The sequence below is a fragment of the Aquarana catesbeiana genome, linkage group LG12 (genome assembly GCF_042186555.1).
Source record: "Aquarana catesbeiana isolate 2022-GZ linkage group LG12, ASM4218655v1, whole genome shotgun sequence".
In the NCBI taxonomy this organism is placed as follows: domain Eukaryota; kingdom Metazoa; phylum Chordata; class Amphibia; order Anura; family Ranidae; genus Aquarana; species Aquarana catesbeiana.
In genome coordinates, this window is record NC_133335.1 from 9,174,795 (window position 1) to 9,187,113 (window position 12,319).

General features: G+C 50.0%; 1 protein-coding gene across 2 annotated transcripts in view; it reads left to right on the forward strand.

The window, feature by feature from the left end:
- The first annotated feature begins 828 nt into the window (after positions 1 to 828).
- ZBP1 (Z-DNA binding protein 1) overlaps positions 829 to 12,319 on the forward strand; it is a 29,814-nt gene continuing 18,323 nt past the window's right edge. Inside the window, exons 1-5 of one of the 2 annotated variants that reach the window (XM_073607210.1) lie at positions 829 to 984; positions 3,256 to 3,333; positions 6,448 to 6,630; positions 9,201 to 9,269; positions 11,326 to 11,523. In XM_073607210.1, coding sequence (XP_073463311.1) covers positions 3,261 to 3,333; positions 6,448 to 6,630; positions 9,201 to 9,269; positions 11,326 to 11,523 — 523 coding nt within the window. In that variant the 5' untranslated portion in view covers positions 829 to 984; positions 3,256 to 3,260. The remainder of the gene's footprint in view (positions 985 to 3,255; positions 3,334 to 6,447; positions 6,631 to 9,200; positions 9,270 to 11,325; positions 11,524 to 12,319) is intronic. The other variant, XM_073607209.1, reaches the window with a different exon arrangement.

The window sequence follows — 12,319 nt, forward strand, 5'->3', positions numbered from 1 at the left end:
TAAATGTCACCAATCAGTGCCTCATCATCAGTGCTGCCTATCAATACCACCTACCAGTGCCCATCAGTGCCACCTACCAGTGCCTATCAGTTCCACCTATCAGGGCCCATTAGTGACATCTATCAGTGCCCACAGTGCCACCTATCAGTGTCCACAGTGTCACCTATCAGTTCCCACAGTGTCACCTATCAGTGCCCACAGTACCACCCATCAGTGCCCACAGTGTCACCAACAGTGCCCACAGTGTCACCAACAGTGCCCACAGTGTCACCTATCAGTGTCCACAGTGCCACCTATAAATGTCACCAATCAGTGCCTCATCACCAGTGTTGCCTATCAATACCACATACTAGTGCCCATCAGTGTCACCTATCAGTGCCCATTAGTGACATCTATCAGTGCCACCCATCAGTGCCGCCTTATCAGTGCCTATCAGTGTCATCTTATCTGTGCCCATCAGTGCCGCCTCATTAGCGAATATCAATGAAGGAGAAAAATTACCCGTTTGCAAAATTTTATAACAAACTATGAAACATGTTTTTTTTTTTTTAACTTCTGTTTTTTTTGTTTGCTTAGCAAAAAGCAAAAACCCCAGTGGTGATTAAATACCACCAAAAGAAAGTTCCATTTGTGTGAAAAAAATGATAACATTTTCATTTGTGTACAGTGTAGCATGACTGCGTAATTGTCATTCAAAGCGCCCGGTAAGCAAGAGGTTAAAAACGAATGTCTATTTCTGTTTTTTGTTTTCTTCTTTCTTTAGTGACTTGGAGTTCTGCCCTAAACGGGTGTTTCGAGTTTCCGTACATCAGAAGGTGGAGCCGCCGGGAGGAGAAGAATTCAGTTTCAGTTTTGTTTGTGATGAAACAGAATAGAAACTGTATGAAGAGATTACGTCAGCGGAACTGATAATAGACGGACGTTCACATGGATGTCAGAGCGATACGGGACGGTGCCGACTTACTGCCAGCCCAACTCTCCAAGGTGAGTGGAACCCTCAACACTTCTCCGGAGGCTGCCCAATCCTGGGGCTCCCCAAGTCACTGAGCGCCCCTTATTATTAGGGATCCTGAGAATGAATGGGTTACTATTGGCCAGGGGTGGCACGTCCATTAGGGGCCGCTGGCCGATGTCTGGATGTCCGATCCCCGCCGCTCCTTGGATACTCGATCCCCGCCGCCACTCCTCGGATGTCCAATCCCGCCGCCACTCCTCGGATGCCCAATCCCGCCGCCACTCCTCGGATGCCCAATCCCGCCGCCACTCCTCAGATTCCCGATCCCCGCCGCTCCTTGGATACTCGATACCCGCCGCCGCTCCTCGGATGCCCAATCCCGCCGCCACTCCTCAGATGCCCGATCCCCGCCGCTGTTCCTCAGATGCCAGATGCCCGCCACTCCTTGGATGCCTGATCCCCACCGTTGCTCGGATGCCCAATCCCCGCAGCTGCTTCTTGGATGCCCGATCCCCACAGCTGCTCCTTGGATGCCCGATTCCCGCAGCTGCTCCTCGGATGCCCGATCCCCACAGCTGCTGCTCGGATGCCCGATCCCCGCAGCTGCTCCTCGGATGCCCGATACCCGCAGCTGCTCCTTGGATGCCCAATCCCCGCAGCTGCTCCCTGGATGCCCGATCCCCGCAGCTGCTCCTTGGGTGCCCGATCCCCACAGCTGCTCCTTGGATGCCCGATCCCCGCAGCTGCTCCTCGGATGCCCGATCCCCACAGCTGCTCCTTGGATGCCCGATCCCCACAGCTGCTCCTTGGGTGCCCGATCCCCACAGCTGCTCCTTGGATGCCCGATCCCCGCAGCTGCTCCTCAGATGCCCTATCCTCACCGCTCCTCGGATGCCCGATCCCAGCAGCTGCTTCTCAGATGCCCGATCCCCGCAGCTGCTTCTCAGATGCCCGATCCCCGCAGCTGCTCCTCGGATGCCCGATCCCCGCAGCTGCTCCTCGGATGCCCTATCCCCACCGCTCCCCGGATGCCCGATCCCCACAGCTGCTCCTCGGATGCCCGATCCCCACAGCTGCTCCTCGGATGCCCGATCCCCACAGCTGCTCCTCAGGTGCCCGATCCCCACAGCTGCTCCTCAGATACCCGATCCCCACAGCTGCTCCTTGGATACACAGTCCCCACAGCTGCTCCTTGGATGCCCGATCCCCGCAGCTGCTCCTCAGATGCCCGATCCCCACAGCTGCTCCTCGGATGCCCTATCCCCACCGCTCCTCGGATGCCCTATCCCCACCGCTCCTCGGATGCTCGATCCCCACCGCCGCTCCTCAGGTGCCCGATCCCTGCCGCCGCGCCTCATATGCTCACTCCTCACCGCTCCTCGGATGCCCGATCCCTGCAGCTGATCCTTGGATTTTTGACACAGTATTAATTGATACAGAAAAGCACGCTACATAGGATAGATATCCTATTTTTGCATATTTCAGCAGTGGTATCATACACAGAAATATTATATTGATACGCTATCATTTTTGTGTAGGCTTACATGATTGCAGCAAACTAGTATATTTTTAGTTTTGCGCCGGTAGCACATCTGGTCGGATTACATACATATTTTGCTCCTCGGATGCCCGATCCCCGCCGCTCCTCGGATGTCCGATCCCCGCCGCTCCTTGGTTGTCCGATCCCCGCCGTTCCTTGGATGTCCGATCCCCGCCGCTCCTCGGATGTCCGATCCCCGCCGCTCCTCGGATGCCCGATCCCCACAGCCGCTCCTCGGATGCCCGATCCCCACAGCCGCTCCTCGGATGCCCGATCCCCGCTGCTCCTCGGAAGCCCGATCTCCGCCGCTCCTCGGATGTCCGATCCCCGCCGCTCCTCGGATGCCCGATCCCCACAGCCGCTCCTCGGATGCCTGATCCCCGCCGCTCCTCGGAAGCCCGATCCCCGCCACTCCTCGGATGCCCGATCCCCACAGCCGCTCCTCGGATGCCCGATCCCCGCTGCTCCTCGGAAGCCCGATCCCCGCCGCTCCTCGGATGTCCGATCCCCGCCGCTCCTCGGATGCCCGATCCCCACAGCCGCTCCTCGGATGCCCGATCCCCGCCGCTCCTCGGAAGCCCGATCCCCGCCGCTCCTCGGATGTCCCATCCCCGCCGCTCCTCGGATGCCCGATCCCCACAGCCGCTCCTCGGATGCCCGATCCCCGCTGCTCCTCGGATGCCCGATCCCCGCCACCGCTTTGGAAGCATTGATATTGGGGGTGGCCACAATTCACAATCACTTCTACTCTTCATTTCAGGCGCAATGGCAGGGTTGGCCCAGGACAGCCCGGATCGAACGCAGAGACTTCCGGAAAAACGTGAACTCACCAAACTACGTGAGTAGACCCAACTCCACATATGTTTGTTAAAGGAGGAGCTGGAAACAAAGCGGTATTAAACCCAAAATGTAATATATTGCAGCTCACCAATCATTATATGTGGCGGCTTACTTTGTGCACTGGTCCAAACCATTTGGTGGAGGGGGGATTATGGTGTGGGGGTTGTTTTTCAAGGGTTGGCCCCTTAGTTCCAGTGAAGGGAACTCTTAAGGCGTCAGCATACCAAGACATTTTGGACAATTTCATGCTCCCAACTTTGTGGGAACAGTTTGGAGATGGCCCCTTCCTGTTCCAACATGACTGAGCACCAGTGCACAAAGCAAGGTCCATAAAGACATGGATGAGGGAGTTTGGGGTGGAGGAACTTGACTGACCTGCACAGAGTCCTGACCTCAACCCGATAGAGCACCTTTGTGATGAATTAGAGTGGAGTCTGCTAGCCAGGCCTTCTCGTCCAACATCAATGCCTGACCTCACAAATGCCCTTCTGGAAGAATGGTCAAACATTCCCATAGACACACTCCTAAACCTTGTGGACGGCCTTCCCAGAAGAGTTGAAGCTGTTATAGCTGCAAAGGGCGGAGCCAACTCAATATTGAACCTTACAGACTAAGACTGGGATGTCATTAAAGTTCATGTGTGTGTAAAGGCAGGCGTCCCAATACTTTTGGTAATATAGTGTATGTCCCATAGTTTGTGGACTCTATAACTTTCCTACAGACTAAATAATACATTTAATTGGGTTATTTTCACCAAAGAAATGTAGCAGAATACATTTTTGCCTAAATTTATGAAGAAAGATTATTTATTTGCAAAGTTTTAATACAGAAACTAAGGAAAATTTAGCAAAAAAACAAAACAAAAAAACCCCAGAGGTGATTAAATACCAGTAAAAGAAAGTTCTATTTGTGCGATAAAATGATATATAATGATATGTTGTATGACGGCGCAATTGTCATTCAAAGTGTGAGAGCGCTGAAAGCTGAAAACTGGCCTGGGCAGGAAGGGGGGAAAGTGGCCGGTATTGAAGCGGTTAAAGCCGACCATACATGTAAAGATTTCTCTCATCCACCCCAGTGAGCTAAATAGAGGAAATATAGTGCCTTGAAAAAGTATTCATACCCCTTTAAATTTTCCACATTTTGTTTATGTGACAACCAAAAACGTAAATGTATTTTATTAGGATTTTATGTAATAGACCAACACAAAGTGGCTCATAATTGTGAAGTGGAAGGAAAATGATAAATGATACAAATAAATATGTGAAAAGTGTGGGGGGGCATTTGTATTCAGCCCCCTCTTCTCTGATACCCCTAACTAAAATCTAGTGGAACCAATTGCCTTCAGAAGTCACCTAATTAGTAAATAGAGTCCACCTGTGTGTAATTTAATCTCAGTATAAATACAGCTGTTCTGTGAAGCCCTCAGAGGTTTGTTAGAGAACCGTAGTGAACAAAACAGCATCATGAAGGCCAAGGAACACACCAGACAGGTCAGGGATAAAGTTGTGGAGAAGTTTAAAGCAGGATTAGGTTATAAAAAAATCTCCCAAGCTTTGAACATCTCACGGAGCTCTGTTCAATCCATCATCGGAAAATGGAAAGAGTATGGCACAACTGCAAACCTACCAAGACATGGCCGTCCACCTAAACTGACCGGCCGGGCAAAGAGAGCATTCATCAGAGAAGAGCCAAGAGGTCCATGGTAACTCTGGAGGAGCTGCAGAGATCCACAGCTCAGGTGGGAGAATCTGTCCACAGGACAACTATTAGTCGTGTTCTCCACAAATCTGCCCTTTATGGAAGAGTGACAAGAAGAAAGACATTGGTGAAAGAAAGTCATAAGAAGTCCTGTTTGTAGTTTGTGAGAAGCCATGTGGAGGACACAGCAAACATGTGGAAGAAGGTGATCTGGTCAGATGAGACCAAAATTGAATTTTTTGGCCTAAAAGGAAAACTCTGTGTGGTGGAAAACTAACACTGCACATCACCCTGAACACACCATCCCCACCGTGAAACATGGTGGTGGCAGCATCATGTGGTGGGGATGCTTTTCTTCATCAGGGACAGGGAAGCTGGTCAGAGTTGATGAGAAGATGGATGGAGACAAATACAGGACAATCTTAGAAGAAAACCTGTTAGAGTCTGCAAAAGACTTGAGACTGGGGCGGAGGTTCACCTTCCAGCAGAACAATGACCCGAAACATCCAGCCAGAGCTACAATGGAATGGTTTAGATCAAAGCATATTCATGTGTTAGAATGGCCCAGTCACAGTCCAGACCTAAATCACATTGAGAATCTGTGGCAAGACCTGAAAATTGCTGTTCACAGACGTTCTCCATCCAATCTGACAGATCTTGAGATATTTTACAAAGAAGAAGAATGGGCAGAAATGTCCTCTCTAGATGTACAAAGCTGGTAGAGACATCCCCAAAAAGACTTGTAGAGAAAGGGGGTTCTACAAAGTATTGACTCCGGGGGGCGCCATACTAATGTACCCCCACACTTTTCACATATTTATTTGTATCATTTTCCTTCCACTTCACAATTATGAGCCACTTTGTGTTGGTCTATCACATAAAATCCCAATAAAATACTTTTATGTTTTTGGTTGTAACATGACAAAATGTGGGAAATTTCAAGGGGTATGAATACTTTTTCAAGGCACTGTACATATATCCTCCATCTGTCCAAAATAGTGCCAATCTCCCCGGCACCCGCTGCCATCAGAATGCCCCAGTGACTGCGTCTGATTGGATGCAAGCCGACTTTATTCCCCCCAATCTCTCAAAGCCTGCCGAGTTGGGTGTTATTGGTGGGGCCACCCACTGTTCAAATTTTGGAATCAGGTGGAATTGAAGCTGTGTGTGCCCAACTTAAAGGGTTAGTTCACCTTTGCAGAAAAAGAGGTGAAGAGGGGAACTAACGCCATACATTTGGGGATTTGCAAATAAAATGAAATATCCCTTCAGGGTGGATTGGCCATTTAATAGATATGATAATAACAATAGTAAATGTATTATTAATCAATGAGGGTATTGCTGGTCTCTCTATGAACGGATTACACGGCTGCAGGCTATCACTCCCTGACATTACACTCTTTTCTTACAGAAAATGACATTTATGAGCTGTTGCTGAAGGAGAAACCACAGAAAACGCTCGCCGTCGCCAAGGCCATTGGAAAAACCTGCGCTAGAGATGTTAATCCTGATTTGTACAGGATGCAAGGCTGGCACTTGGTGGACTGTAATGAGGACAAGCTCTGGAGCATAAAGGCGGAGAGCCGTGCCTCGGGTAGGCAATTATATGTATACTGTATGTGACGGATCCAACCAGGACAGGGGCTTGTGGGGGGAACTGCAGGGCGGCCTCTTGCAGCGGCGGGGCCCGTCCATTAAGACGTCCATTAGCCTGAGGCTCTAATTGGCTTAAAAAAAAGGGTGGGCTCGGGGGGGGGGGGGGTGCAGAGCCCACCCACTTGTGTGACATTAGCAAATTAATATTTGCTATTTTCTTCCTGCTTCTCCTCCCGGCCAATCAGGAAGAAGGTCCTGAGACCCGATTGGGCGGGAGGGCTGTGCGCCACTAAAGTGTTCGGGTTTGACGTGAAGAAAAGGTGGCAACTCTAGTCGGGGCCTTTCTTCCTCCCGGGCCGAACAGGCGTTGCTTGTCCTCCCGACCGAACAGGAAGTGGGTCCTGAGACCTGATAGGACTCCCGCCCAATCGGGTCTCAGGACCCACTTCCTGTTCGGTCGGGAGGACAAGCAACGCCTGTTCGGCCCGGGAGGAAGCAAGGCCCCGACTAGGGTTGCCACCTTTTCTTCACGTCAAACCCGAACACTTTAGTGGCGCACAGAAATCTTTTTTTATAGTATAAACTATACATATATTTTGAAATTTATATACAATTTCTAATCAAATGAAGGTAATCGCAAGAGTCCCCCTTTACATCGGAGTCCACAGAGTCCCCCTTTACATCGGAGTCCACAGAGTCCCCCTTTACATCGGAGTCCACAGAGTCCCCCTTTACATCGGAGTCCACAGAGTCCCCCTTTACATCGGAGTCCACAGAGTCCCCCTTTACATCGGAGTCCACAGAGTCCCCCTTAACATCGGAGTCCACAGAGTCCCCCTTTACATCGGAGTCCACAGAGTCCCCCTTAACATCGGAGTCCACAGAGTCCCCCTTTACATCGGAGTCCACAGAGTCCCCCTTTACATCGGAGTCCACAGAGTCCCCCTTTACATCGGAGTCCACAGAGTCCCCCTTTACATCGGAGTCCACAGAGTCCCCCTTTACATCGGAGTCCACAGAGTCCCCCTTTACATCGGAGTCCACAGAGTCCCCCTTTTACATCTGAACTCACGGAATTCCCTTACACTGTAAGGGGGGGACTCTGCAGATTCTGATGTAAGGGAGGACTCTGGGGACTCTAACATAAGGGATGCTCTGGGAACCCTGATCTAAGGGGGAACACTGTGGCCTCTGGTGTAAAGGGGTGCTCTGAGAACCCTGATTTACCTTACTCAGGCAGGAGAGAGAAGGGGAGAGACTTCAGTCACAGACAGGGATGGATGGTGAGCTCACTCACCCCTTGGCAGTCAGCACCTCTTATCCAGATGTAGCTGAGGCTGCTGGACTTCAATTTTCTGGCCCCACTTTCCTTTTATGAGGCACCGCGCCAGGGATTGAAGAGTTGGGCGCATTCACAGAGGGGTAGGGGCGGGAGGAAGGGGAGCAGATCAATCCCTCTCTCCTCTCCCGTCTGTGTGGGGGGAGGGGTAATTGTTAGTGCTGGCTTTGGGCAGTGTGAAAGAGAGTGTAACGAACACTCTCGGCTTACACAACTGCAGCCAGCAACCCTGCTGGGAAGCCATAGTCTGGTCTGAATAATGTGTCCGGGTTTCAGGTGGTCTGAACCCCGAACGCATGATTCCAAACCCAAACTGTCCGGGTGAATCCTGGACAGGTGGCAACCCTAGCCTCGACTCTTCCCTCGGCAAACTGGAGCAAGGAGCACCATCAGCCTCATAAGGTAAGGCCACTGATCGCTGCCATCCCGCGGGGGGGAGTGAGTCTGTTCGCCGCCGCCCGTCTCCCACGGGGGGGGGCACTGATCGCCGCCGTCCGTTTGTTTGCTGCCCCCCCAAAAATAGTGAGCACCAGCCGCTACTGGGGAGCACTGCTCTTTACGAGGTGTATGCCCAGGGGAGAGGTCTTGCTTTGAATTCGGGTCCATGTCTCCCCGAAACACACAGATTTGGGGGCCCTTGTGCCCAAACCAGCAATGACTGCTATAGACTGTGAGACTCAAAGTAGATGTTAATATAATCAGCTCAAACCAACCTGATACTGGGTGGTCTCCTGCTTAGCCTGTCTATTAAGGTGTTATGTGTTTATTGGTAAGTATGTCTCTCCCATTGTTAATTGAGTCACCCATTGTTTCTGTCTGTCTGTTCCTTAGCTATGTTAATTATAGTCCAGTTTACAGTTTGCATTGTATATGATAATGTAATCGGGCTCCCCCGATCTCGTGTGCTATATATTCTGTGTGTATTTACAATAAACAGTTCCAGTTTGCACCTAAGCCAGTCTTGTCTAGTCCTTGGGTGCTCAGCTATAATACCCGGGTCCTGGATTCAGACTGGAGGAAGCTGTATACAGACAGAAGCACCCAAGCTGGGTGTTGGACGGTTCCGTCACACTGTATATACTATATATACTAAACTGGATGGAGACAATTTGGTGGGGACAAATGTAATAAAATACATTTAATGATGGATTAATGAATACAGATCTTTATTAGTGTGTGGCATATATATATGCCTGGAGTTCACTTTTTATCTTGTTTTTTCTATTCAGAAAATAAAGCAAAAATGGAGCAACCGAATAGGACTGGATCCAAAACAACCAGCCCATTAACAGAGCAACGTGAGTATTTCTACTGACCAGAACTTTTTTATAAGATCTGCCCCCCCCTATCTATGAGCCCGGCCCCTTTCAGGACGCCGGGCGCTTGAATTCCAATGGCGGGGGGGTTTTTTTGAAGCACTGATTAGAGCCAGAGGCTCTAATAGGCTTCAAAATAGGGTGGACTCGGGGCGCAGAGCATTGTGTCCGGAGCCCACCCAGGTGTGTTGCAACAGCGAGTGACAATTTGCTGTTACAACACTGGTCCTCCTCCCGGCAATTCAGGAAGTGGGTCTGATACCCATCACCCGATTGGCTGCAAGGACAGGCGATGCTATTGGATCGCCTGTCCTATAGAAGCCCGCTGCTGCCACTGGAGCCTGCAACCCGCCCAAGCCCGCTGCTCTCTGAAGCCCCTAGCCTGCCGCTGCCCCTGGAGCCCGCTGCCCGCCGGGGCCTGCTTGGGTAAGTGTGTGTGTGTGTGTGTGTGTGTATGTGTGTGGGGGGGGTGCTGACTGTGATGCCACCGACCAACGGGTGGGCAGGTTGTTTGCTGATGATCTGTGCTGATAATCATCAGCACATCGATTATTAGTGCGGACCAATCAAGGATGCCCGCAAGTGCCCACCTAGAGTGCCCACCAAGGATTCCAATCAGTGCCCATCAGGGATGCCTGTCAGTGTCCATCAGTGCATGCAGTGCATATCAGTGCTGAATTACAACATTTTATAACAGAAATGAGGAAAAACGTATTTATTTACTTGTTTTTCTAAATTTTTAGGTCTTTTTTGATATGTTTAGCAAAGAATAAAAAAACCCCCAGTGGTGATTAACCATTTGCCGACCAGCCGCCATCATTATACTGTGGCAGGTCGGCACGTTCCCGCCAGCTGTCTTAGCTGTACATCGGCCCTTTAAGCAGAGATAGCAGGCTCTGCACTGCGGGGAACTGATGCGCGTGGCCGGCGGTTGCGATGACTGCCGCCCACCCAAGACCGGGGGGCACGAGAGCCAGAACAGGGGCGTGTCCGTGTAAACACACACATCCCTGTTCTGTGAGGAGAGACAGATCGTCTGTTCCTACTAGCTAGGAACAACAGTTAGAACACACACACTGAGGGAACACACTTAACCCCTTGATCGCCCCCTAGTGTTAACCCCTTCCCTGCCAGTGACATATACACAGCGATCAGTGCATTTTTATAGCACTGATCGCTGTATAATTGTCAATGGTCCCAAAAATGTGTCAAAAGTGTCCGATCTGTCCGCCGCGATGTCACAGTCCTGATAAAAATCGCAGATCACCGCCATTACTAGTAAAAAAAATAAATAAATAAAAATGCCATAAATCTTTCCCATAGTTTGTAGACGATATAACTTTTGCGCAAACCAATCAATATACGCTTATTGCGATTTTTATTACCAATAATATGTAGAAGAATACATATCGCCCTAAACTGAGGAAAAAATTCGATTTTTAGAAACATTTTTGGGGATATTTATTATAGCAAAAAGTAAAAAATATTGTTGTTTTTTTCAAAATTCTTGCTCTTTGTTTTTTGTTTATAGCGCAAAAAATAAAAACCGCAGAGGTGATCAAATACCACCAAAAGCTCTAATTGTGAGAAAAAAAGGACGTCAATTTTGTTTGGGCACAACGTCGCACGACCGCGCAATTGTCAGTTAAAGCGACGCAAAAAATGTCACAATTAGAAGCTCTAATTGGGGGGGGGGGGGGGGGGATGACAAAAATGTCATATGGGGACAGTGCTGTATGACCGCGCAATTGTCATTCAAGAGCTGAACATTGGCCTGGGCAGGAAGGGGGGTAAAAGTGCCCGGTATTGAGGTGGTTAAACAACATTTGAATTGCCAGCCTTTGGGCCCGGTATAGCCGCTAGTTGATGGTGTGGGAGGTCTCCACTGAGCCTGTTGAGTTTCATTAAATATTTCTGAACAATAATAACAACGGTCTTATGTTGGGTCTGTTTGGTTTGGGCACAAGGGGGGTGAAGTCAGACAGGAGGAAAAAAAAAGAGTCTTCAGTACCGGTGATAATGTGTCTTTGTATGGCAGAGAGAGAGATCTGTACACTTCTGGAGAAAAACCGGCCAATGAGAGCCAAGGACATCGCTAAAAAGCTGGAGAAGACCAGGAAGGACGTCAATCCCGACCTGTACACATTGAAGAAGATGGACCTCCTCACCCATAGCGAGGAAAAACTCTGGTCTGTGAAAAGTCAGAACGATACAAGATGTAACGAGAGGGATAAAGGTAAGACACTGACTGAGAGACCGCATACGGAGCAGAGTCCTCCAGCAGAGTATTTCAGGAGAGGAGAGTTATAGAGGAAGGAGCAGAGTCCTCCAGCAGAGTATTTCAGGAGAGGAGAGTTATAGAGGAAGGAGCAGAGTCCTCCAGCAGAGCAGAGTATTTCAGGAGAGGAGAGTTATAGAGGAAGGAGCAGAGTCCTCCAGCAGAGCAGAGTATTTCAGGAGAGGAGAGTTATAGAGGAAGGAGCAGAGTCCTCCAGCAGAGCAGAGTATTTCAGGAGAGGAGAGTTATAGAGGAAGGAGCAGAGTCCTCCAGCAGAGCAGAGTATTTCAGGAGAGGAGAGTTATAGAGGAAGGAGCAGAGTCCTCCAGCAGAGTATTTCAGGAGAGGAGAGTTGTAGAGGAAGGAGAAGAGTCCTCCAGCAGAGTATTTCAGGAGAGGAGAGTTATAGAGGAAGGAGCAGAGTCCTCCAGCAGTGCAGAGTATTTCAGGAGAGGAGAGTTATAGAGGAAGGAGCAGAGTTCTCCAGCAGAGCAGAGTATTTCAGGAGAGGAGAGTTATAGAGGAAGGAGCAGAGTCCTCCAGCAGAGTATTTCAGGAGAGGAGAGTTGTAGAGGAAGGAGCAGAGTCCTCCAGCAGTGCAGAGTATTTCAGGAGAGGAGAGTTATAGAGGAAGGAGCAGAGTCCTCCAGCAGAGTATTTCAGGAGAGGAGAGTTGTAGAGGAAGGAGAAGAGTCCTCCAGCAGAGTATTTCAGGAGAGGAGAGTTATAGAGGAAGGAGCAGAGTTCTCCAGCA